The sequence below is a fragment of the Pseudophryne corroboree genome, chromosome 11 (genome assembly GCF_028390025.1).
Source record: "Pseudophryne corroboree isolate aPseCor3 chromosome 11, aPseCor3.hap2, whole genome shotgun sequence".
NCBI lineage: Eukaryota > Metazoa > Chordata > Amphibia > Anura > Myobatrachidae > Pseudophryne > Pseudophryne corroboree.
In genome coordinates, this window is record NC_086454.1 from 332,028,846 (window position 1) to 332,055,108 (window position 26,263).

Sequence of the window (26,263 nt, forward strand, 5' to 3'; positions counted from 1 at the left end):
AGTCCGCTTGTACGGCCCCAGCGTCATGCTGCGGACTTGGCAGAAGCTGTGGAGGGCTTCTGTTCCTGGGAATGGGCTGCCTGCTGCAGTCTTCTTCCCTTTCCTCTACCCCTGGGCAGATATGACTGGCCCTTTTGCCCGCCTGCCCTTATGGGGACGAAAGGACTGAGACTGAAAAGACTGTGTCCTTTTCTGCTGAGATGTGACTTGGGGTAACAAAAGGTGGATTTTTCAGCTGTTGCCATGGCCACCAGGTCCGATGGACCGCCCCTTTATACGGCAATACTTCCATGTGCCGTCTGGAATCTGCATCACCTGACCACTGTCGTGTCTTCGTCTGGCAGATATGGACATCACATTTACTCTTGATGCCAGAATGCAAATATCCCTCTGCGCATCTCGCATATATAGAAATGCATCTATAGTCAATAAAATCTTGTCCCTGTCAAGGGTATCAATATTTTCAGTCAGGAAATCCGACCAAGCCCCCTCAGCGCTGCACATCCAGGCTGAGGCGATTGCTGGTCGTAGTATAACACCAGTATGTGTGTATATACTTTTAGGATATTTTTCAGCTTCCTATCAGCTGGCTCCTTGAGGGCTGCCGTATCTGGAGACGGTAACGCCCCTTGTTTTTATAAGCGTGTGAGCGCCTTATCCACCCTAAGGTGTGTTTCCCAACTCGCCCTAACTTCTGGCGGGAAAGGGTATACCGCCAATAATTTTCTATCGGAGGAAACCCACGTATCATCACACACTTCATTTAATTTATCTGATTCAGGAAAAACTACAAGTAGTTTATTCACACCCTACATAATACCCTTATTTGTGGTACTTGTAGTATCAGAAATATGTAACACCTCCTTCATTGCCCTTAACATGAAACGTGTGGCCCTAAAGGAAAATACGTTTGTTTCTTCACCGTCGACACTGGAGTCAGTGTCCGTGTCTGTGTCGACCGACTGAGGTAAATGGGCGTTTTTACAAGCCCCTGACGGTGTCTGAGACGCCTGGACAGGTACTAATTTGTTTGCCGGCCGTCTCATGTCGTCAACCGACCTTGCAGCGTGTTGACATTATCACGTAATTCCTAAATAAGCCATCCATTCCAGTGTCGACTCCCTAGAGAGTGACATCACCAATACAGGCAATTTGCTCCGCCTCCTCACCAACATCGTCCTCCTACATGTCGACACACACGTACCGACACACATCACACACACAGGGAATGCTCTGATAGAGGACAGGACCCCACTAGCCCTTTGGGGAGACAGAGGGAGAGTTTGCCAGCACACACCAAAAACGCTATAATTATACAGGGACAACCCCTTATACAAGTGTTTTCCCTTATAGCATTTTTATATATGTAATCATATCGCCAAATAAGTGCCCCCCCTCTCTGTTTTAACCCTGTTTCTGTAGTGCAGTGCAGGGGAGAGCCTGGGAGCCTTCCTCACAGCAGAGCTGAGCAGGAAAATGGCGCCGTGTGCTGAGGAGAATAGGCCCCGCCCCCTTTTCGGCGGGCTCTTCTCCCGGAGTTTGTGAGATCTGGCAGGGGTTAAATACATCCATATAGCCTCAAGGGCTATATGTGATGTATTTTAGCCATAAAAAGGTATTATACATTGCTGCCCAGGGCGCCCCCCCCAGCGCCCTGCACCCTCAGTGACAGTTGGTGACTGTTGGTGAAGTGTGCTGACAACAATGGCGCACAGCTGCAGTGCTGTGCGCTACCTTATGAAGACTGAAAGTCTTCTGCCGCCTGTTTCTGGACCTCTTCAACTTCGGCATCTGCAAGGGGGGTCGGCGGCACGGCTCCGGGACGAACCCCAGGGTGAGACCTGTGTTCCGACTCCCTCTGGAGCTAATGGTGTCCAGTAGCCTAAGAAGCAAATCCATCCTGCACGCAGGTGAGTTTACTTCTCTCCCCTAAGTCCCTCGTAGCAGTGAGCCTGTTGCCAGCAGGACTCACTGAAAATAAAAAACCTAACTTAAACTTTTATTCTAAGCAGCTCAGGAGAGCCACCTAGATTGCACCCTTCTCGTCGGGCACAAAAATCTAACTGAGGCTTGGAGGAGGGTCATAGGGGGAGGAGCCAGTGCACACCACCTGATCCTAAAGCTTTTATTATTGTGCCCTGTCTCCTGCGGAGCCGCTATATCCCCATGGTCCTTACGGAGTCCCAGCATCCACTAGGACGTCAGAGAAAAATAGGTTCCCGTACCCCACCCTGACTCACTGTTCTCCGCCCATTCCTTGTGCAAACTCTTTTCTCACATCGCGTACTTGTGCAGACCCGGACTGCACTCATACTTTACTTTCACACTCTGTAAATGGCCTCCTATGTGAGACTGATGAATAATGTCTTTTATGTCTCACAGGTGACATAGTTGGGTTTTTATTGGATCTGCACAAAAAACTAATGATATTCTCACTAAATGGGAACCAGCTTCCTCCTGAAAAGCAAGTTTTTTCTTCCGCAACGTAAGTATTGCAGCAGCGCTCTGTGGCTGTCCTTCCTCTCACTGTTGTGTGTACATTGTTGACACGCGTGCACCTGGAATCTGAGCTCCATGTGTCGCAGAGCAAACTAATAGTACTCTGGAAGAATAGGGGATAGAAATCTGTCGGTGTGGGAGGCAACAGAGCTCCGAGAGCCACTCCTGCCTGCCAGCTGTGTATTATAGATATGTACTGCAGGTAGGGTAATATCAGTCACCTGTCGGTGTGGGAGGCAGCAGAACAGAGCTCCGAGCGCCACTCCTGCCTGCCAGCTGCGTGTGTATTATAGGTACAGACTGCAGGTAGGGTAGTATCAGCCACCTGTTGTTGTGGGAGTCAGCAGAACAGTGCTCCGAGCGCCACTCCTGCCTGCCAGCTGTGGGTGTATTATAGGTATATACTGCAGGTAGGGTAATATCAGCCACCTGTTGTTGTGGGAGTCAGCAGAACAATGCTCCGAGCGCCACTACTGCCTGCCAGGTGTGTGTGTGTGTGTGTGTGTGTGTGTGTGTGTGTGTGTGTGTGTGTGTGTGTGTGTGTATTATAGGTATATTTGTGCATTTATACTCAACACATTGAATTCCAGAATGATGCTTAGTGATGTTTATCTGATAAAACCCCTTTTCTTCTTTTTCATTTCTCCAATGTTTCTATTTTAGGTCTGGCTTTTTTGCTGCAGCAAGTTTCATGTCTTACCAGCAGTGTGAGTTTAATTTCGGAGCCAAGCCCTTTAAATATCCTCCTGCAAGCAAATTTAGCACTTTTAATGAGTATGCAGTTTTGGCACCTGAAGAGAAGGTTATATTGCCAAGGTATTAATCTAACTAACTAAATATATCGTCATTTAAAAAGAATTCAGAAAAATCTGCTGCCTTTTGTGAAGCCCACATAATGTGACACCTGTGTATATTTCATCCACCTATCTCTGTAGTGTGTTCTCTAGTCCCCTATGTCACTTGCATCGGGGACTAGAGTATTGCACTATTCTTTATTCTGCCCGGTGGGTGACTGTCTGACTTAGATTCTCCATGTATTATGTCCTATTGTGTGGTGTTTTTTTCCTTTTCTCATTTCTCTAACGTCCTAAGTGGATGCTGGGGACTCCGTCAGGACCATGGGGATTAGCAGCTCCGCAGGAGACAGGGCACAAAAATAAAGCTTTAGGATCAGGTGGTGTGCACTGGCTCCTCCCCCTATGACCCTCCTCCAAGCCTCAGTTAGGTTTTTGTGCCCGTCCGAGCAGGGTGCAATCTAGGTGGCTCTCCTAAAGAGCTGCTTAGAAAAAGTTTTTTAGGTTTTTTATTTTCAGTGAGTCCTGCTGGCAACAGGCTCACTGCTACGAGGGACTTAGGGGAGAGAAGTGAACTCACCTGCGTGCAGGATGGATTGGCTTCTTAGGCTACTGGACACCATTAGCTCCAGAGGGAGTCGGAACACAGGTCTCACCCTGGGGTTCGTCCCGGAGCCGTGCCGCCGACCCCCCTTGCAGATGCCGAAGTTGAAGAGGTCCAGAGGTCCGGAAACAGGCGGCAGAAGACTTTCAGTCTCCATAAGGTAGCGCACAGCACTGCAGCTGTGCGCCATTGTTGTCAGCACACTTCATACCAGCGGTCACTGAGGGTGCAGGGCGCTGGGGGGGGGCGCCCTGGGCAGCAATGTATTATACCTTTTTATGGCTAAAATACATCACATATAGCCCTTGAGGCTATATGGATGTACTTAACCCCTGCCAGATCTCACAAACTCCGGGAGAAGAGCCCGCCGTTTTAGGGGGCGGGGCCTATTCTCCTCAGCACACGGCGCCATTTTCCTGCTCAGCTCTGCTGTGAGGAAGGCTCCCAGGCTCTCCCCTGCACTGCACTACAGAAACAGGGTTAAAACAGAGAGGGGGGGCACTTATTTGGCGATATGATTACATATGTGAAAATGCTATAAGGGAAAACACTTGTATAAGGGGTTGTCCCTGTATAATTGTAGCGTTTTTGGTGTGTGCTGGCAAACTCTCCCTCTGTCTCCCCAAAGGGCTAGTGGGGTCCTGTCCTCTATCGGAGCATTCCCTGTGTGTGTGCTGTGTGTCGGTACGTGTGTGTCGACATGTAGGAGGACGATGTTGGTGAGGAGGCGGAGCAAATTGCCTGTATTGGTGATGTCACTCTCTAGGGAGTCGACACCGGAATGGATGGCTTATTTAGGAATTACGTGATAATGTCAACACGATGCAAGGTCGGTTGACGACATGAGACGGCCGGCAAACAAATTAGTACCTGTCCAGGCGTCTCAGACACCGTCAGGGGCTTGTAAAAACGCCCATTTACCTCAGTTGGTCGACACAGACACGGACACTGACCTCAGTGTCGACGGTGAAGAAACAAACGTATTTTCCTTTAGGGCCACACGTTACATGTTAAGGGCAATGAAGGAGGTGTTACATATTTCTGATACTACAAGTACCACAAATAAGGGTATTATGTAGGGTGGGAATAATCTACTTGTAGTTTTTCCTGAATCAGATATATATTAAAGTGTGTGATGATACGTGGGTTTCCTCCGATAGAAAATTATTGGAGGTATACCTTTTCCCGCCAGAAGTGAAACACACCTTAGGGTGGATAAGGCGCTCACACGCTTATAACAACAAGTGGCGTTACCGTCTCCAGATACGGCCGCCCTCAAGGAGCCAGCTGATAGGAAGCTGAAAAATATCCTAAGAAGTATATACACACATACTGGTGTTATACTACGACCAGCAATCGCCTCAGCCTGGATGTGCAGCGCTGGGGGGGCTTGGTCGGATTTCCTGACTGAAAATATTGATACCCTTGACAGGAACAATATTTTATTGACTATAGAGCATTTTAAGGATGCATTTCTATATATGCGAGATGCGCAGAGGGATATTTGCATTCTGGCATCAAGAGTAGATGTGATGTCCATATCTGCCAGACGATGTTTATAGACACGACAGTGGTCAGGTGATGCAGATTCCAGACGGCACATGGAAGTATTGCCGTATAAAGGGGCGGTCCATCGGACCTGGTGGCCATGGCAACAGCTGGAAAATCCACTTTTGTTACCCCAAGTCACATCTCAGCAGAAAAGGACACAGTCTTTTCAGTCTCAGTCCTTTCGTACCCATAAAGGCAGGCGGGCAAAAGGCCAGTCATATCTGCCCAGGGTTAGAGGAAAGGGAAGAAGACTGCAGCAGGCAGCCCATTCCCAGGAACAGAAGTCCTCCACAGCTTCTGCCAAGTCCGCAGCATGACGCTGGGGCCATACAAGCGGACTCAGGTGCGGTGGGGGGTCATCTCAAGAGTTTCAGCACGCAGTGGGCTCACTCGCAAGTGGACTCCTGGATCCTACACGTAGTATCCCAGGTGTACATTGGAAATTCAAAACGTCTTCCCCTCACAAGTTCCTGAAGTCTGCTTTACCAACGTCTCCCTCCGACAGGGAGGCAGTATTGGGGGGAAAAAAAAAAAAAAATTCACAGGCTGTATTCCCAGCACGTGATACTCAAAGTACCCCTCCTACAACAAGGGAAGGGGTATTATTCCACACTATATTGTGGTACTGAAGCCAAACGGCTCGGTGAGATCTAAAAGATTTGAACAATTACATACAAGTGTTCAAATCAAGATGGAGTCACTCAGAGCAGTGATAGCGAACCAGGACGATATGGTGTCACTGGATATCAGGGACGCTTACCTACAAGTCCAAATTTTGCCCTTCTCACCAAGGGTATCTCAGGTTTGTGGTACAGAACTGTCACTATCAGTTCAGACGCTGCCGTTTGGATTGTCCACGGCACCCCGGGCCCTTACCAAGGTAATGGCCGAAATGATGATTCTTCCTAAAAGAAATATGGACGCTTTCCTGATAAGGGCAAGGTCCAGAGAACAGTTGGCGGTCGGAGTAGCACTATCTCAAGTAGTTCTACGACAGCACGAGTGGATTCTAAATATTCCAAAATCGCAGTTTTTTCCGACGACACGTCTAATATTCCTAGGGATGATTCTGGACACAGTCCAGAAAAGGATGTTTTCTCCCGGAGAAGAAAACCAGGGAGTTATCCGAGCTAGTCAGGAACCTCCTAAAACCAGGAAAAGTATCAGTGCATCATTGCACAAGGGTCCTGTGAAAAATGGTGGTTTCTTACAAAGCGATCCCATTCGGTAGATTTCACGCAAGAACCTTTCAGTGGGATCTGCTGGGAAAATGGTCCGGATCGCATCTTCAGATGCATCAGCGGATAACCCTGTCTCCAAGGACAAGGGTGTTTCTTCTGCGGTGGCTGCAGAGTGCTCATCTATGAAAGGGCCGCAGATTCGGCATTCAGGACTGGGTCCTGGTGACCACGGTTGCCAGCCTGAGTGGCTGGGGAGCAGTCACACAAGGAAAAAATTTCCAGAGAGTGTGATCAAGTCTGGAGACTTCTCTCCACATAAATATACTGGAGCTAAGGGCAATTTACAAGGCTATAAGCTTAGCAAGACCTCTGCTTCAAGGTCAGCCGGTATTGATCCAGTGGGACAACATCACGGCAGTCGCCCACGAAAACAGGGCGGCACAAGAAGCAGGAGGGAAATGGCAGAAACTGCAAGGATTCTTCGCTGGGCGAAAAATCATGTGATAACACTCTCAGCAGTGTTAATTCCGGGAGTGGAAAACTGGGAAGCAGACTTCCTCAGCAGGCATAACCTCCGCCCGGGAGAGTGGGGACTTCAGCGGGAAGTCTTCCACATGATTGTAAACCGTTGGGAAAAACCAAAGGTGGACATGATGGCGTCCCGCCTGAACAAAAAAATAGACAAGTTATTGCGCCAGGTCAAGGGACCCTCAGGCGATAGCGGTGGACGCTCTGGTAACACTGTGGATGTACCAGTCAGGGTATGTCTTCCCTCCTATGCATCTCATACCAAAAGTACTGAGAATCATAGGAAGGAGATGAGTAGGAACGATACTCGTGGTTCCGGATGGGTCAAGAAGGACTTGGTACCCGGAACTTCAAGAGATGCTCACGGAAGAACCGTGGCCTCTACGTTTAAGAAAGGACCTGCTCCAGCAGGGGCCTTGTCTGTTCCAAGACTTGCCGCGGCTGCGTTTGACGGCATGGCAGTTGAACGCCTGATCCTGAAAGGGCATTCCAGATAAAGTCATCCCTACCCTGGTCGAAGCCAGGAAGGATGTAACCGCAAAACATTTTCACCGCATTTGGCGAAAATATGTTGCGTGGTGTGAGGCCAAGAAGGTCCCTACAGAGGAATTCCAACTGGGTCGTTTCCTACATTTCCTGAAAACAGGACTGTCTATGGGCCTAAAATTAGGGTCCATTAAGGTTCAAATTTTGACCCTGTCAAATTTCTTCCAAAAAGAACTGGCTTCAGTGCCTGAAGTTCAGACGTTTGTAAAAGGGGTACTGCATATACAGCCTCTTTTTGTGCCCCCAGTGGCACCTTGGGATCTCAATGTTGTTTTGAGTTTCCTAAAGTCACATTGGTTTGATCCACTCACCACTGTGGACTTAAAATATTTCACATGGAAGGTGAAGATTCTATTAGCTCTGGCTTCAGCCAGGCGTGTGTCAGAATGGGCGGCTTTATCATATAAAAGCCCTTACTTAATTTTTCATTCTGACAGGGCAGAATTGAGGACTCGTCCTCAATTTCTCCTTAAGGTGTTTTCTGTTTTTTCACATGAACCAACCTATTGTGGTACCTGCGGCTACTAGGGACTTGGAGGACTCCAAGTTACTTGACGTTGTCAGGGCCCTGAAAATATATTTTTCCAGGACGACTGGAGTCAGAAAATCTGACTCGCTGTTTAGCCTGTATGCACCCAACAAGATGGGTGCTCCTGCTTCTAAGCAGTCGATTGCTCGCTGGATTTGTAGTACAATTCAGCTTGCACATTCTGTGGCAGGCTTGCCACGGCCAAAATCAGAAAAAGCCCATTCCACAAGGAAGTGGGCTCATCTTGGGCGACTGCCTGAGGGGTCTCAGCTTTACAACTTTGCTGAGCATTTACTTGGTCAGGGGCAAACACGTTTGCTAAATTCTACAAATTTGATACCCTGGCTGAGGAGGACATGGAGTCTCTCATTCGGTGCTGCAGGGTCATCCGCACTCTCCCGCCCGTTTGGGAGCTTTGGTATAATCCCCATGGTCCTGACGGAGTCCCCAGCATCCACTTAGGACGTTAGAGAAAATAAGAATTTACTTACCGATAATTCTATTTCTCGTAGTCCGTAGTGGATGCTGGGCGCCCATCCCAAGTGCGGATTGTCTGCAATACTTGTACATAGTTATTGTTACAAAAAAAATCGGGTTGTTATTGTGGTGAGCCGTCTGTTCAGAGGCTCCTACGGTTGTCATACTGTTAACTGGGTTCAGATCACAAGTTGTACGGTGTGATTGGTGTGGCTGGTATGAGTCTTACCCGGGATTCAATATCCTTCCTTATTGTGTACGCTCGTCCGGGCACAGTATCCTAACTGAGGCTTGGAGGAGGGTCATAGGGGGAGGAGCCAGTGCACACCACCTGATCCTAAAGCTTTATTTTTGTGCCCTGTCTCCTGCGGAGCCGCTAATCCCCATGGTCCTGACGGAGTCCCCAGCATCCACTACGGACTACGAGAAATAGAATTATCGGTAAGTAAATTCTTATTTTTTTAAACCTATGAAAGTATACATTTCATTGCAGCAGGGCTATTGAAGCAGTGTAATCCGATAATCTTTCTGGCGGCATCCTCTATTTCCCCGATCGTCTCTGTTTCTAAATGTAATCAGTCCTAACAATTCGTAAGGGGCGAGTTCATCCACTGACAGAACAGGCCACGGGCAGCCAGATCAAAACCAAGGCTACCACTTAGGGGTATATTCAATAAGAGTCGGGTCCATCCCAACATGCAGTTGCCGGAATGGACCCGACAACCCCTATTCAAAAGAGCGTCTAAATCCGACTGTCTGATTTGCCCGTTCCCTGACCTGCTGCTGCTGTCAGCGCTGCGGGTGCGCTGACAGCAGCGGCAGAGGGAGCTGTCAGCGGCGCCGGGTGTGAGGGAGAAGCGGTCAGCAGCACCGGAGTTGAGGAGATGTCTGTGGCGCCGGGTGGGGGAGAGCAGCGGAGGAGACGGAGCGGACTGGAGAGGAGAGGAGGAGACGGAGCGGACGGGGGGGCAGCAGCAGCGGAGGAGACGGGGGAGCAGCAGCAGCGGAGGCTCACGGCAGCGTCCACCCGGCTCCAACAAGCGGGACGTCGCTTGCTGGACGCTGCCGCTGGGTCCCTGCTCTCTCCGCTGCTCCCCCGTCTCCTGCTCTCAGCCCACTTATCTCAATCCAACTTTTTTTAAAGTCGGATTGAGATTGTCGGAAACAGGGCTAAAACCTGTCGGGTTTGGCCCCGCTTCCGACAATGCACGCTGATTGGCGGCTGAAGCTGACGATCAGCATGCATTCCGACAGCATTCCGAGAAGTCGGGTTTCCCGACTTGTTGGAATAAATGGGGCCTTGAACAATTTATTTACTGAGAATCTTTGGTGATTTATTTTGTCAAGATTGTTTCCTGCTGTTACTTTTATGCCCGTTTCCAGTTCTGAGTGGTGTAGTATAGAAGATCTACATGCATTAGGTTAACCCCATATGGTGGACAGACAATAGCTCAACACATGAAAGGTCGACATGACAATGGTCAACGCGCTTTTTTCATTTTTTATTTCTCCTTCATCCACTAGGGGACACTGGAGCGCAGTTACAATGGGGAAATAGTAGGCAGTAACTGGGAGCTGGCACTTTAAAACTCTAACACTGTGGCTAGCTCCTCCCCTACTATGTACCCCCTCCAAGCCAGTCTTTGTTTCGTGCCCAGAGGGAGCTGGTCACTCTTGGGATTGCTCTGAAGATTTGTTTATTTTAATTAATTTATTTATTTTTTCTTCTTCACAAACTGGCAGCTCTGCCACTGCCAGTCTGCACCGCGGGAGCTGCCGGCGGGGTCCCATTGCAGCTGCGTGCGGCTCGGGATGGGCCCTGGCTGAAGAAGACACCAGCTTTCCGGAGCTGGCCGGACACCGCTGCGTGCGGCGCGTGTCGGGGCCGCTCCGTTGGTAGAAGATTCCGGCAACACGGAAGCGGTAAGTATAGTGCCTGGACACCGCTGCATGCGGCGCGTGTCTGGGCCACTCCATCAAGCTACAGCAGCAGCGGTGAGTAAATAAACTTTTGATCTCTCTCTAAGCTGAGGCAGAAGTGATCCCTGTAACCTAGTGGGCTAAGGCTGCATATCACGAAGCAGAGTACACAGCCGCCGGAGACCTGGGTTCAGAACACACTCTGACCCAGCTCTGGTCTTCGGCGGCTCACATCAGCTCCCCGCACTCAGTTTCTTTACAGCGCTCACATTCCTTTCCTCACGCTGGCCGCTTCCCCCGCTGCCCGCTTTGGTCTCCGGTGGCTCACATCAGCTCCCCGCGCACAGTTTGTCTTTACAGCGGCTCACATTCTTCTCCCCCCGCTGGCCGCTGCCCGCTCTGGTCTCCGCTCCCCCTGCAGACAGATCCCCGCTCAGCGCGGCTCACAGAGCCGGCGCGGGGATACTCAGAGGCGCTCTGCAGTTTTAAATCTGGCGCCATTACAGGGGGAGCGGAGCTTGATCCCGCTCTGCACCGCCGGGCTCAGCGCGCGCTGGCAGCCATGTTACAACGCTGCAGCGCGGAGAAGGGGACAATCGGACAGTGAGCTTTTTCAGTGGGGACAGGGGGCAAACTAGAGTGGCATAGTTTGTGTATAGTGTACTTACTCTGCACAGTAATGTGCAGGATACATATAGCTGCTGTGTCTGCACTTCTCACCGCTCCCCCTTCCCTCCCGCCCTCCCCTTCTGCCTATTGCTAAATGAATCCTTGTTAGCACAGTGGTAAATATCCCTATCTGTCATGTGGGAGACTGGGGTTTGATTCCCAAATGGGGAGGTTTACTTTAGTGTGTGTATGGGGGAGGGTGACAGGTGCTGCCATGAGTTCCAAGGCACTACAGAAAATGTTACAATGTCACCAGTGTTCTGCAAAATTCACCCAGGGACCGTCTGATAATTCCCTTTTATGTGATGGGCTGTTTCCCTTCCCAAGCCCCGTCCTTTAGTCCCCCCACACAGGCTTCTATAAAGAGATTGCTAGCCTCTGTGTTGCAGGAATCTGACGATGATATGCCTCAGTTAGATGAGGCGGTGGTAGATCTACAGGATATTGAGGACGATCAGGTGTACGAGCACCCTGAACCAGTAGCTCAGGGTATTGAGGCTCTTATTACTGCTATTCGCTCAGTATTACAGGTGGAGGAGATGGAGCAGGACACTTTACGCCCTTCAAGGTTTGGCACCAACGAATGCTTGCCGGTGACCTTTTCCAGTTTCGGAGGAGCTAGATGCGCTCATAACGGCAGCCTGGAAACATCCAGACGCGAAGTTTCAGGTATCAAAGAAAATGTTGTCTTCCTATCCTTTTCCTGCAGATAGCAGGAAGCGTTATGAGACCTCTCCGATTGTGGATCCTTCAGGTGTCTCATCTGTCCAAGAAGACGGTTCTACCGGTTCCTGGAGCGACTTCGCTGAAGGAAGTGTCGGACAGGAAGTTGGAATCCACCTTGAAGACTATGTACTCGGCGGCGGGGGTATTACATCGCCCGGCACAGGTAGGTTGTTGGGTCAACAAGGCGATGGAAGCTTGGGCGGACCAATTGTCCTCTGGAATTCGTGATGATTTGCCGGCGGATCAACTGATACAGTTGGCGGAACACATCTGTGAATCTGCCCTTTATCTTTGCGAGGCTTCCAAGGACATCTGTATTCTCGGAGCTAGGATTTCCGCTTTAGCAATTTCGGCCCGTAGAGCTCTCTGGCTGCGACAGTGGCAGGCAGATACGGAGTCCAAAAGGCAGCAGAAGCGTTTCCCTTTACGGGAGAGGTCCTGTTCGGTAAGGATCTGGATGCCTGGATTTCTCAGGCCACTGGAGGTAAGTCGACTTATCTTCCTTCTGCTGCTCCAGCCCCTCGCAGGCCATATAGGGGTCTCTCCTTTCGATCCTTTCATGCTTCTTCCAGGTCCAGGCCATGGGAGGTGTTTCTGCCTCCTGTGGCCATAGGAGTAGAGGCAGAGGTTCCACAGCCTCAACCCAGTCAGAGGTTAAGTCCTCCACCGCTACTACCGCATGACGGGCTTCCCTCCCACCTGGGAGACCACAGGGTGGGAGCTCGTCTAAGGGACTTCAAGGCAACAGAGGAGTTGCCTTGCAGGCAGCGGTCCAGAAGCTTCTATCCGCAAAGGTGCTGATTCCTGTTCCCTCTCATCATCGGAAACAGGGCTATTACTCAAGCCCGTTTCTCGTACTGAAGCCGGACCGTTCGGTCAGGCCAATCCTGAACTTGAAATCCGTATTTGAGGGTTGGAGCAGAACGAGTTTCTGGCGTCCTTGGACATCAAGGATGCATACTTACATGTCCCCCTTTAGCCTCCTCATCAGGCTTTTCTCCGGTTCACTATACAGGACGCTCATTTCCAGTTCCAGGCCCTTCCGTTCGGTCTCTCTTCTGCTCCCAGAGTGTTTACAAAGGTCACGGTCATGATGGCCCTACTTTGGAAGCAGGGTGTGACTATTGTTCCCTAGCTGGACGATCTGCTAATGAAGGCACGCTCGGCAGACCTGTTACTTCAGAATATCCGAATAACGCAGGAGCTTCTGATTCGGCAGGAGTGGATCCTGAACTTCCCGAAGTCTCACTTATGCCCCTCATAACGGTTGCTGTTTTTGGGGATGATTCTCGACATGGTCCGTCACAAGGTTTTCCTTCCTCAGGACAAGATCCTGTCTCTGCAGATGCTGTTAGGGTCGGTACTTCAACACCGTCGGGTGTCAGTGTATCTGTGCATTCGCCTTCTGGGAAAGATGGTAGCGGCGTTCGAAGCTCTTTCGTACGGTCGCTTCCACTCTCGACCGTTCCAGCTGTGTCTTCTACATCAGTGGTCAGGATCTCATCCGTTCCTTCATCAGCTGGTAACGCTATCTCCAAAGGCACGGTCGTCGCTTCTCTGGTGGCTCCAGTCGGCGCATCTGTTGGAAGGACGGCGGTTCGGCGTTTGGGATTGCACTCTCCTCACCACGGACGCAAGTCTGCGAGGCTGGGGGGCAGTGACTCTCGAACATCGGTTTCAGGGGCGCTGGTCGATTCACAAATCCTCTCTCCCCATAAACATTCTCGAACTACGGGCGGTATACAACGCCCTACTTTAGGCACATCACCTGCTGCGTGGTCGAGCGGTCAGAATTCACTCCGACAACACCGCAACGGTAGCGTACATCAACCGTCAGGGCGGAACTCGTAGCCGTGCGGCGATAAGGGAGGTCACCAACATCCTTCTCTGAGCAGAGGAGTAGGCTCTGTCCTTCTCGGCGATATTCATTCCAGGAGTGGACAATTGGGAAGCAGATTACCTCAGCCAACAGGACATGCACCCGGGAGAGTGGTCACTCCATCCCCAGGTGTTTTGTCAGCTGGTCCACCGGTGGGGAAAACCACAGATTGACCTCATGGTGTCCCGCCTGAACCATCAGCTGCCTCTGTATTACTCTCGAACGAGGGACCCAGCGGCGGCGGGCGTGGATGCCCTCACGACTCTTTGGAATTTCCAGTTCGTTTACCTCTTTTCTCCTTTCCAGTTGTTGCCTAGGGTTCTGCAACGCATCAAGAGAGAAAACGTTCTGGTCCTCCTGGTGGCTTTAGATTGGCCACGCAGGGCTTGGTACTCCACCCTACACCTGTTGTCCGTAGCCGAGCCTTGGCCCCTGCCACTACGGGACAATCTACTACAACAGGGTCCTTTTTTTTTTTTTATCCAGATTTACGCAGGCTACGTTTGACGGCGTGGCTGTTGAGAAAGCCATCTTGAAAAGGAAGGGGATTCCTTCTACGGTTATACCTGCTATGCTTTAGGCTAGAAAGTCACATCGTCTCACTACTACCGCATTTGGAGGGCTTAGGTAGCCTGGAGTGAACGTCGACAGTTTTCTCCTTTTCAGTTTTTCGCTTGGCCCGCCTTCTGTTTTTTGCAGGCGGGTTTCTCGGCAGGCTTAAGACTGGGTTCACTAAAGGTGCAGGTCTCTGCTCTTTCGGTTTTCTTCCAGAAAAAGTTAGCCTTGCTGCCGGAAGTTCAGACTTCCCACACGCACTTAAATATATATATATATATATATATATATATATATATATATATATATATATATATATACACACAAACATAACTATATATGTATATATACACACACACCACCGTGAAACCAACCGGGTAGATAAATACTGTCTATGTGAACCCAATAGGGTAGATAAATAATAAGAATTTACTTACCGATAATTCTATTTCTCGTAGTCCGTAGTGGATGCTGGGGACTCCGTCAGGACCATGGGGAATAGCGGGCTCCGCAGGAGACAGGGCACATCTAAAAAGCTTTTTAGGTCACATGGTGTGTACTGGCTCCTCCCCCTATGACCCTCCTCCAAGCCTCAGTTAGGTACTGTGCCCGGACGAGCGTACACAATAAGGAAGGATCTTGAATCCCGGGTAAGACTCATACCAGCCACACCAATCACACCGTACAACTTGTGATCTGAACCCAGTTAACAGTATGATAACAAAACGAAGTAGCCTCCGAAAAGATGGCTCACAACAATAGTAATAACCCGATTTTTTGTAACAATAACTATGTACAAGCATTGCAGACAATCCGCACTTGGGATGGGCGCCCAGCATCCACTACGGACTACGAGAAATAGAATTATCGGTAAGTAAATTCTTATTTTCTCTAACGTCCTAGTGGATGCTGGGGACTCCGTCAGGACCATGGGGATTATACCAAAGCTCCCAAACGGGCGGGAGAGTGCGGATGACTCTGCAGCACCGAATGAGAGAACTCCAGGTCCTCCTTAGCCAGAGTATCAAAATTTGTAAAATTTTACAAACGTGTTCTCCCCTGACCACGTAGCTGCTCGGCAAAGTTGTAATGCCGAGACTCCTCGGGCAGCCGCCCAGGATGAGCCCACCTTCCTTGTGGAATGGGCATCTACATATTTCGTCTGTGGCAGGCCTGCCACAGAATGTGCAAGCTGAATTGTACTACAAATCCAGCGTGCAATAGACTGCTTAGAAGCATGAGCACCCAGCTTGTTGGGTGTATACAGTATAAACAGCAAGTCAGACTTTCTGACTCCAGCCGTCCTAATTATATATATATATATATATATATTTTTTTTTTTTTTTTTTTAGGGCCCTGACCACGTCTAGTAACTTGGAGTCCTCCAAGTCCCTAGTAGCCGCAGGCACCACAAGAGGTTGTTTCAGGTGAAAACGCTGACACCCCTTTATGAAGAAACTGGAGACGAGTCCCAGTTCTGTCCTGTTCAAATGGAAAATTTTAATATGGGCTTTTGTAAGACAAAGCCGCCCATTCTGACAATCGCCTGGCCGAGGCCAGGGCTAACAACATGGTCACTTCCCATGTGAGATATTTGTCAACAGCATGGTCACTTTCCATGTGAGATATTTCAAATCCACAGATTTGAGCGGTTCAAACCAATATGATTTTAAGAAATCCCAACACTATGTTGAGATCTCACGGTGCCCCTAGGGGCACAAAAAAGCTGTATATGCAATACATCCTTTACAATCTGGACTTCAGGAACTGAAGTCAATTCTTTCTGGAAGAAAATCTACAGGGCCGAAATTTAAATGTTAATGAACCCCAATTTGAGGTCCAAAACACTCCTGTTTTCAGGAAGTGTAGAAATCGACCTAGTTGAATTTCCGTCGTGGAGCCTTCCTGGCCTCACCCACGCAACATATTTTCACCACATGTGGTGATGACGTTGTGCGGTCACCTCCTTCCTGGCTTTGACCAGGGTAGGTATGACCTCTTATGGAATGCCTTTTCCCCTCAGGATCCGGCATTCAACCGCCATGCCGTCAAACGCAGCCGCGGCAAGTCTTGGAACAGACATGGTACCTGCTGAATCAAGTCCCTTCTTAGCTCCCCAGGCCCTTAGTCCTCTGTGAGCATTTCTTGAAGTTCCGGGTACCAAGTCCCTCTTGGCCAATCCGGAGCCACTAGTATAGTTCATACTCCTCTATGTCTTATAATTCTCAATACCCTGGTTATGAGAAACAGAGGAGGGAACACATACACAGACTGGTACACCCACGGTGTTACCAGAACATCCACAGCTATCGCCTGAAGGTCTCATGACCTGGCGGAATACCTGTCCCGTTTTTTGTTCGGGCGGGACGCCATCATGTCCACCTTTGGTCTCTGCCAACGGTCCACAATCATGTTGAAAAACTTCCCTATGAAGTTTCCACTCTCCCGGGTGGAGGTCATGCCTGCTGAGGAAGTCTGCTTCCCAGTCGTCCACTCCCGGAAAGAACACTGCTGACAGTGCTATCACATGATTTTCCGCCCAGCGAAAAATCCTTGCAGTTTTCACTGCCCTCCTGCTTCTTGTGCCGCCCCTCTGTTTACGTGGGCGACTGCCGCGATGTTATCCCACTGGATCAATACCGGCTGACCTTGAAGCAGAGGTCTAGCTAAGTTTAGAGCATTATAAATTTGCTCTAAGCTTATTTATGCGGAGAGAATTCTCCAGACTTAATCACACTTCCCTGGAAATTTTTTCCCTGTGTGACTGTTCCCCAGCCTCTCAGGCTGGCCTCCGTGGTCACCGGCATCCAATCCTGAATGCCGAATCTGCGGCCCTCTAGAAGATGAGCACTCTGCAATCACCACAGGAGAGACACCCTTTTCCTTGGATATAGGGTTATCCACTGATGCATCTGAGGATGCGATCCGGACCATTTGTCCAGCAGATCCCACTGAAGAGTTCTTGCGGGAAATCTGCCGAATGGAATTGCTTCGTAATAAGCCACCATTTTTACCAGGACTCTTGTGCAATGATGCACTGACACTTTTCCTGGTTTTAGGAGGATCCCGATTAGCTCGGATAACTCCCTGGTTTTCTCCACTGGGAGAAACACGTTTTTCTGGACTGTGTCCAGAATCTTCCCTAGGAACAGTAGACGTGTCGTCGGAAAAAGCTGCGATTTTGGAATATTTAGAATCCACTCGTGCTGTCGTAGAACTACTTAAGATAGTGCTACTCCGACCTCCAACTGTTCTCTGGACCTTGCCCTTATCAGGAAAGCGTCCATGTTTCTTTTAAGAAAAATCATCATTCCGGCCATTACCTTGGTAAAGACCCGGGGCGCCGTGGACAATCCAAACGGCAGCGTCTGAACTGATAGTGACAGTTCTGTACCAGGAACCTGAAGTACCCTTGGTGAGAAGGGCAAATTTGGACCTGTAGGTAAACGTCCCTGATATCCAGTGACATCATATCGTCCCCTTCTTCCTGGTTCGCTATCACTGCTCCGAGTGACTCCATCTTGATTTGAACGCTTGTATGTAAGTGTTCAAATATTTCAGATCTCACCGAGCCGGTTGGCTTCAGTACCACAATATAGTGTGGAATACTACCCCCTTCCTTGTTGTAAGAAGGGTACTTTGATTATCACCTGCTGGGAATACAGCCTGTGAATTGTGTGAGGGGGAGACGTCTCGAATTTCCAATGTACACCTGGGATATTACATGTAGGATCCCGGAGTTCCCTTGCGAGTGTTGCTGAAACTCTTGAGATGACCCCCTACCGCACCTGAGTCCGCTTGTACGGCCCCAGCGTTATGCTGCGGACTTGGCAGAAGCCGTGAGGAGCTTCTGTTCCTGGGAATGAGCTGCTTGCTGCAGTCTTCTTCCCTTTCCTCTCCCCCTGGGCAGATATGACTGGCCTTCGCCCGCCTGCCCGTATGGGGACGAAAGGACTGAGACTGAAAAGACTGTGTCCTTTTCTGCCAATATGTGACTCGGGGTAACAAAAGGTGGATTTTTCAGCTGTTGCCATGGCCACCAGGTCCAATGGACCGCCCCTTTATACGGCAATACTTCCATATGTCGTCTGGAATCTGCCTCACCTGACCACTGTCGTGTCTTCGTCTGGCAGATATGTACATCACATTTACTCTTGATGCCAGAATGCAAATATGCCTCTGCGCATCACACATATATAGAAATGCATCCTTAAAATGCTCTATAGACAATAAAATCCTGTCCCTGTCAAGGGTATCAAAATTTTCAGTCAGGAAATCCGACCAAGCCCCCTCAGCGCTGCACATCCAGGCTGAGGCGATTGCTGGTCGTAGTATAACACCAGTATGTGTGTATATACTGTTATGATATTTTCCAGCTTCCTATCAGCTGGCTCCTTGAGGGCGGCCGTATCTGGAAACGGTAACGCCATGTTTTTTATAAGCGTGTGAGCGCCTTGTCCACCCTAAGGTGTGTTTTCCAACTCGCCCTTACTACTGGCGGGAAAAAGGGTATACCGCCCATAACTTTCTGTCGGAGGAACCCCACGTATCATCACACACTTCATTTAATTTATCTGATTCAGGCAAAACTACAAGTAGTTTATTCCCACCCTACAAAATACCCTTATTTGTGGTACTTGTGGTATCAGAAATACGTAACACCTCCTTCATTGCCCTTAACATGTAACTTGTGGCCCTAAAGGAAAAATACGTTTGTTTCTTCACCGTCGACACTGGGGTCAGTGTCCGTGTCAGTGTCTGTCGACCGACTGAGGTAATTGGGCGTTTTTACAAGCCCCTGACGGTGTCTGAGACGCCTGGACCGATACTAATTTGTCCGCCGGCTGTCTCATGTCGTCAACCGGCTTGCAGCGTGTTGACATTATCACGTAATTCCATAAGTAAGCCATCCATTCTGGTGTCGACTCCCTAGAGAGTGACATCACCATTACAGGCAATTTTCTCCGTCTCCTCACCAACATTTTCCTCATACATGTCGACACACACGTACCGACCTACAGCACACACATACAGGGAATGCTCTGATAGAGGACAGGACCCACTAGCCCTTTGGGGAGACAGAGGGAGAGTTTGCCAGCACACACCAAAAGCGCCATAATGTATATAACAACCCTAGAAGGTGTTGTTTCTATATATGGGCTCTTAATATATAATTATATCGCCAATTTATGCCCCCCTTCTCTTTAACCCTGTTTCTGTAGTGCAGGGGAGAGTGGGAGCCTTCCTCACCAGCGGAGCTGGTCAGGAAAATGGCGCTGAGTGCTGAGGAGAATAAGCTCCGCCCCTTTCACGGCGGGCTTTTCTCCCGGTTATTAGGAAAACTGGCCTGGGTTAAATACATACATATAGCCTTAATGGCTATATGTGATGTATTTATTTGCCAAATAGGTATTTATATTGCTGCCCAGGGCGCCCCCAGCAGCGCCCTGCACCCTCCGTGACCGTGTCAGTGAGCCGTGTAGCAACAATGGCGCACAGCTGCAGTGCTGTGCGCTACCTCTCTGAAGACTGTGAAGTCTTCTGCCGCCTGTTTCCGGACCTCCGTTCCGCCGTCTTTCTTCAGCGTCTGTAAGGGGGATCGGCGGCGCGGCTCCGGGACGAACCCCAGGCTGACCTGTGTTCCGACTCCCTCTGGAGCTCAGTGTCCAGTAGCCTAAAACTTCAATCCTCCTGCACGCAGGTGAGTTGCAAGTCTCTCCCCTAAGTCCCTCGTTGCAGTGATCCTGTCGCCAGCAGGAATCACTGATTAGAAACCTAAAAAAAAACTTTACTAAACAGCTCCTTAAGAGAGCCATCCAGTTTGCACCCTTCTCGGACGGGCACAAAAACCTAACTGAGGCTTGGAGGAGGGTCATAGGGGGAGGAGCCAGTACACACCATGTGACCTAAAAAGCTTTTTAGATGTGCCCTGTCTCCTGCGGAGCCCGCTATTCCCCATGGTCCTGACGGAGTCCCCAGCATCCACTAGGACGTTAGAGAAACTGTGTATTTGTAGGTAAATAAATACTGCACAGTAGATTTTTAAATTATTAATGAGCCGAGTCCCAGCTACTGTAATAGAGCAGGTTCCCTGATTTGCATGTAGGGAAATGCCGGGTAGAGGACTCTACTGCAGGGAGGAATGTAGCTATATTTCAGCAGCAGCATGAAGTATGGAAAAGCTAAAAAACCCCAGAGACAGGGTCTGTTGCCTAGCGACAGTGAGACCTGAGAGCCCGCTGAGTAAAGCGGGTTATAAGCCTTTACTCGCCCCTCCTTGCAAAGAAATCCTCCCTGCACAGCCAGGAGAGGAATGAGCCTTCAGTGTGAGACCCCACACACACTGGAGCGGCGTGCTGCAGCGGCGCGGGGAGCGGAGAGAGCCCGCCGTACAGAGCGGGAGTTAGCTCCGCCCCCCCTGCCATGTATCCCCCGGCCGCCTTGCTGCGGTCGGGGTGCGGGTAAATGTAACCCCCGGGCGCCTGTTTGCTGCTGCCGCCTGTATATTGTAAATGTAACCCCCCGGCCGCCTGTATGCTGCGGCCGGGGAGCGGTGTGTAACCCCCAGCCGCCTTGTATATGCTGCGGCTGGGGAGCGGTGTGTAACCCCCCCGGCCGCCTGTATGCTGCGGCCGGGGAGCTGAGAGTCTGAGCCCGCCGCCGGACGGAGCGGGAGTTAGCTCCGTTCCGGCGCCACTTTTAAATTTAAAAACCCACTATGTATTACCCGGCTTGTAAGCTTGTATGCTGCGGCCGATGTAAATGTATCACCCGGCTGCCTGTCTGCTGCAGCCGGGGATTGAAGAGCGCTGAGCCCGCTTACAGAGCGGGCTGAAGCTCCGCCCCCACCTAATGGCGCCAAGTTCAAACTAGTAAGTGCGCCCTCTCTTCTGCTGATGCACTGCAGCGTTATAAGGGGGTTAGAGGTTATGCAGGACACAACACAGTAAAGACCATCACATCTAAGAGTCTCACTCTGCACATGTAAAATCACACATCAGTCTGGAGGGGGGGAGATTGTACTCACCACTGTCCTTCTTCTGATGGAGTGGCCCCGACACGCGCCGCACGCAGCGGTGTCCGGCCGGAATCTTCTGTGATGGAGTGGCCCCAACACGCGCCGCACGCAGCGGTGTCCGACCATTTTTGATACTCACCGCTGCCATGCTGCCGGAATCTTCTGCTGGATGGAGTGGCCCCTACACGCACCGCACGCAGCGGTGTCCGCCAACTCAGGAGAGCTCAGTGTCTCCCTCAGCCGGGGCCCATCCCGAGCCGCACGCAGCTGCGATGGGACCCCGCCGGCAGCTCCCGCGGTGCAGACTGGCAGTGGCAGAGCTGCCAGTCTGTGCGTGTGTGAAAGAAAAAGAAAATAATAAAGAAAAAGAAAAAATTCTTCAGCTAAACCCAAGTGAACCAGCTCACCTTGGGCACTAAACTAAGACTGGCTTGGAGGGGAGATAGTAGGGGAGGAGCTAGCCACAGTGTGAGAATTTTTAAAGTGCCAGCTCCCAATTACTACCTACTATTTCCCCATTGTAACTACGCTCCAGTGGCCCCTAGTGGATGAAGGAGAAATATATATATATATATATATATATATATATATATATACACACACACACACACACACACACACACACACACCTCTCTCTATTTATTTTTTTATTTTATTTTTTAATGAGGCGGCACTCGAAATGAGTGACGGCTGTATTGTTTTATTTGTATATATTGAGTTGCAGATTGTATGTCATTGTACACCACCATAATAAGTCTTGTCTAACAGCCTGAATCTTTAGCACTGTGCAGCTCACAGTCACACAATAGTAATTACCCCACTACGGAGACTCCTGCTAATCAGTGCTGCGCTATTCTAGATGTGTTTATGGGCTATTCTTGCCGCTGCGACACCTCAGTGTCAGTCCTGTCTGTGATCAGGTGAATCCGCAGCTTGTGCACAGGAATGCAGGAAACCTGAGTGTGGAATATGATAATGCTGTACCAGGGCCGTTATTCAGGATGTCAATCACTGCAGCTAAATGATTATATCACTGCATCGGATAACAGCCAATCAGTCCACGGTGCTCACATTAGTCTCAGGACCGAAGGTCGCAGGTAGATAAGCGGACTGGTGATATTGCTGCCAGCTGTCCGGGATCTAAAAACTAAAGTCGCGATGTTACCGATATTCCTATGGTCACGATGTTCCCTATCGATGTTTGGGGGGGTGGGGGGTATTTATTTATTTTTTTAACTAAAATCATTTTGGATATGGTTAAATTCATGTTCTTCACCTTATTCACTCATTTAAAAAAACCCGACAATTTTGGCGCGTTTTTTTTTTGGGGGGGGGGGGAACGTCAGCTAAGCGGTTAAAAGAAATATTTCAGAGTTCTGCCGGCATCTCGCATGGCCGCCGAACTCGGCCGACATTACATCCGGCCCATAATGTTCATACATTACATTACATCTATTAGACCTGTAAGAACGTCAGATGAATAAATAAGAATTTACTTACCGATAATTCTATTTCTCGTAGTCCGTAGTGGATGCTGGGGACTCCGTAAGGACCATGGGGAATAGCGGCTCCGCAGGAGACGGGGCACAAAAGTAAAAGCTTTAGGATCAGGTGGTGTGCACTGGCTCCTCCCCCTATGACCCACCTCCAAGCCTCAGTTAGGATACTGTGCCCGGACGAGCGTACACAATAAGGAAGGATTTTGAATCCCGGGTAAGACTCATACCAGCCACACCAATCACACTGTACAACCTGTGATCTGAACCCAGTTAACAGCATGATAACAGCTGAGCCTCTGAAAAGATGGCTCACAACAATAATAACCCGATTTTTGTTTAACAATAACTATGTACGAGTATTGCAGACAATCCGCACTTGGGATGGTTGCCCAGCATCCACTACGGACTACGAGAAATAGAATTATCGGTAAGTAAATTCTTATTTTCTCTGACTTCCTAAGTGGATGCTGGGGACTCCGTAAGGACCATGGGGATTATACCAAAGCTCCCAAACGGGCGGGAGAGTGCGGATGACTCTGCAGCACCGAATGAGAGAACTCCAGGTCCTCCTCAGCCAGGGTATCAAATTTGTAGAATTTTGCAAACGTGTTTGCCCCTGACCAAGTAGCAGCTCGGCCAAGTTGTAAAGCCGAGACCCCTCGGGCAGCCGCCCAAGATGAGCCCACCTTCCTTGTGGAATGGGCATTTACATATTTTGGCTGTGGCAGGCCTGCCACAGAATGTGCAAGCTGAATTGTACTACACATCCAACTAGCAATCGTCTGCTTAGAAGCAAGAGCACCCCGTTTGTTGGGTGCATACAGGATAACAGCAAGTCAGTTTTCATGACTCCAGCCGTCCTGGAAACATATATTTTCAGGGCCCTGACAACATCTAGCAACTTGGAGTCCTCCAAGTCCCTAGTATCCGCAGGTACCACAATAAGCTGGTTCAGGTGAAACGCTGACACCACCTTAGGGATAAACTGGGGACGAGTCCGCAGCTCTGCCCTGTCCGAATGGACAATCAGATATGGGCTTTTGTGAGACAAAGCCGCCAATTCTGACACTCGCCTGGCCGAGGCCAGGGCCAACAGCATGGTCACTTTCCATGTGAGATATTTCAAATCCACAGATTTGAGCGGTTTAAACCAATGTGATTTGAGGAATCCCAGAACTACGTTGAGATCCCACAGTGCCACTGGAGGCACAAAAGGGGGTTGTATATGCAGTACTCCCTTGACAAACTTCTGGACTTCAGGAACTGAAGCCAATTCTTTCTGGAAGAAAATCGACAGGGCCGAAATTTGAACCTTAATGGACCCCAATTTGAGGCACATAGACACTCCTGTTTGCAGGAAATGTAGGAATCGACCGAGTTGAAATTCCTCCGTGGGGGCCTTCCTGGCCTCACACCATGCAACATATTTTCGCCAAATGCGGTGATAATGTTGTGTGGTCACCTCCTTCCTGGCTCTGACCAGGGTAGGGATGACCTCTTCCGGAATGCCTTTTTCCCTTAGGATCCGGCGTTCAACCGCCATGCCGTCAAACGCAGCCGCGGTAAGTCTTGGAACAGACATGATCCTTGCTGAAGCAAGTCCCTTCTTAGTATCTCTTGAAGTTCCGGGTACCAAGTCCTTCTTGGCCAATCCGGAGCCACGAGTATAGTTCTTACTCCTCTCCTTCTTATAATTCTCAGTACCTTGGGTATGAGAGGCAGAGGAGGGAACACATACACCGACTGGTACACCCACGGTGTTACCAGAGCGTCCCAGCTATTGCCTGAGGGTCTCTTGACCTGGCGCAATACCTGTCTAGTTTTTTGTTCAGACGGGACGCCATCATGTCCACCTTTGGTCTTTCCCAACGGTTCACAATCATGTGGAAGACTTCCAGATGAAGTCTCCACTCTCCCGGGTGGAGGTCGTGCCTGCTGAGGAAGTCTGCTTCCCAGTTGTCCACTCCCGGAATGAACACCGCTAACAGTGTTATCACATGATTTTTCGCCCAGCGAAGAATCCTTGCTGCCATTGCCCTCCTGCTTCTTGTGCCGCCCTGTCTGTTTACGTGGGCGACTGCCGTGATGTTGTCCGACTGGATCAGCACCGGTTGACTTTGAAGCAGAGGTCTTCCTAGGCTCAGAGCATTGTAAATTGCCCTTAGCTCCAGTATATTTATGTGGAGAGAAGTCTCCAGACTTGACCACACTCCTTGGAAATTTCTTCCCTGTGTGACTGCTCCCCAGCCTCTCAGGCTGGCATCCGTGGTCACCAGGACCCAGTCCTGAATGCCGAATCTGCTGCCCTCTAGTAGATGAGCACTCTGCAGCCACCACAGAAGAGACACCCTTGTCCTTGGAGACAGGATTATCCGCTGATGCATCTGAAGATGCGATCCGGACCATTCGTCCAGCAGATCCCACTGAAAAATTCTTTCGTGAAATCTGCCGAATGGAATCGCTTCGTAAGAAGCCACCATTTTTCCCAGGACTCTTGTGCATTGATGCACTGACACTTGGCCTGGTTCTAGGAGGTTCCTAACTAGCTCGGATAACTCCCAGGCTTTCTCCTCCGGGAGAAACACCTTTTTCTGGACTGTGTCCAGAATCATCCCTAGTAACAGCAGACGTGTCGTCGGAATCAGCTGCGATTTTGGAATATTTAGAATCCACCCGTGCTGTCGTAGAACTACTTGAGATAGTGCTACTCCGACCTCCAACTGTTCTCTGGATCTTGCCCTTATCAGGAGATCGTCCAAGTAAGGGATAATTAAGACGCCTTTTCTTTGAAGAAGAATCATCATTTCGGCCATTACCTTGGTAAAGACCCGGGGTGCCGTGGACAATCCAAACGGCAGCGTCTGAAACTGATAGTGACAGTTCTGTACCACGAACCTGAGGTACCCTTGGTGAGAAGGGCAATTTGGGACATGGAGGTAAGCATCCTTGATGTCCAGGGACACCATATAGTCCCCTTCTTCCTGGTTCGCTATCACTGCTCTGAGTGACTCCATCTTGACTTGAACCTTTGTATGTAAGTGTTCAAAGATTTCAGATTTAGAATAGATCTCACAGAGCCGTCTGGCTTCAGTACCACAAATAGTGTGGAATAATACCCCTTTCCTTGTTGTAGGAGGGGTACTTTGATTATCACCTGCTGGGAATACAGCTTGTGAATTGTTTCCAATAATACCTCCCTGTCGGAGGGAGACGTTGGTAAAGCAGATTTCAGGAACCTGCGAGGGGGAGACGTCTCGAATTTCCAATCTGTACCCCTGGGATACTACT

General features: G+C 49.8%; 1 protein-coding gene across 2 annotated transcripts in view; it reads left to right on the top strand.

The window, feature by feature from the left end:
• RSPRY1 (ring finger and SPRY domain containing 1) overlaps positions 1-26,263 on the top strand; it is an 83,418-nt gene that overhangs the window by 50,185 nt on the left and 6,970 nt on the right. For both annotated transcript variants that reach the window (XM_063945756.1, XM_063945757.1), the window contains exons 12-13: positions 2,383-2,485; positions 3,163-3,315. In XM_063945756.1, coding sequence (XP_063801826.1) covers positions 2,383-2,485; positions 3,163-3,315 — 256 coding nt within the window. The remainder of the gene's footprint in view (positions 1-2,382; positions 2,486-3,162; positions 3,316-26,263) is intronic.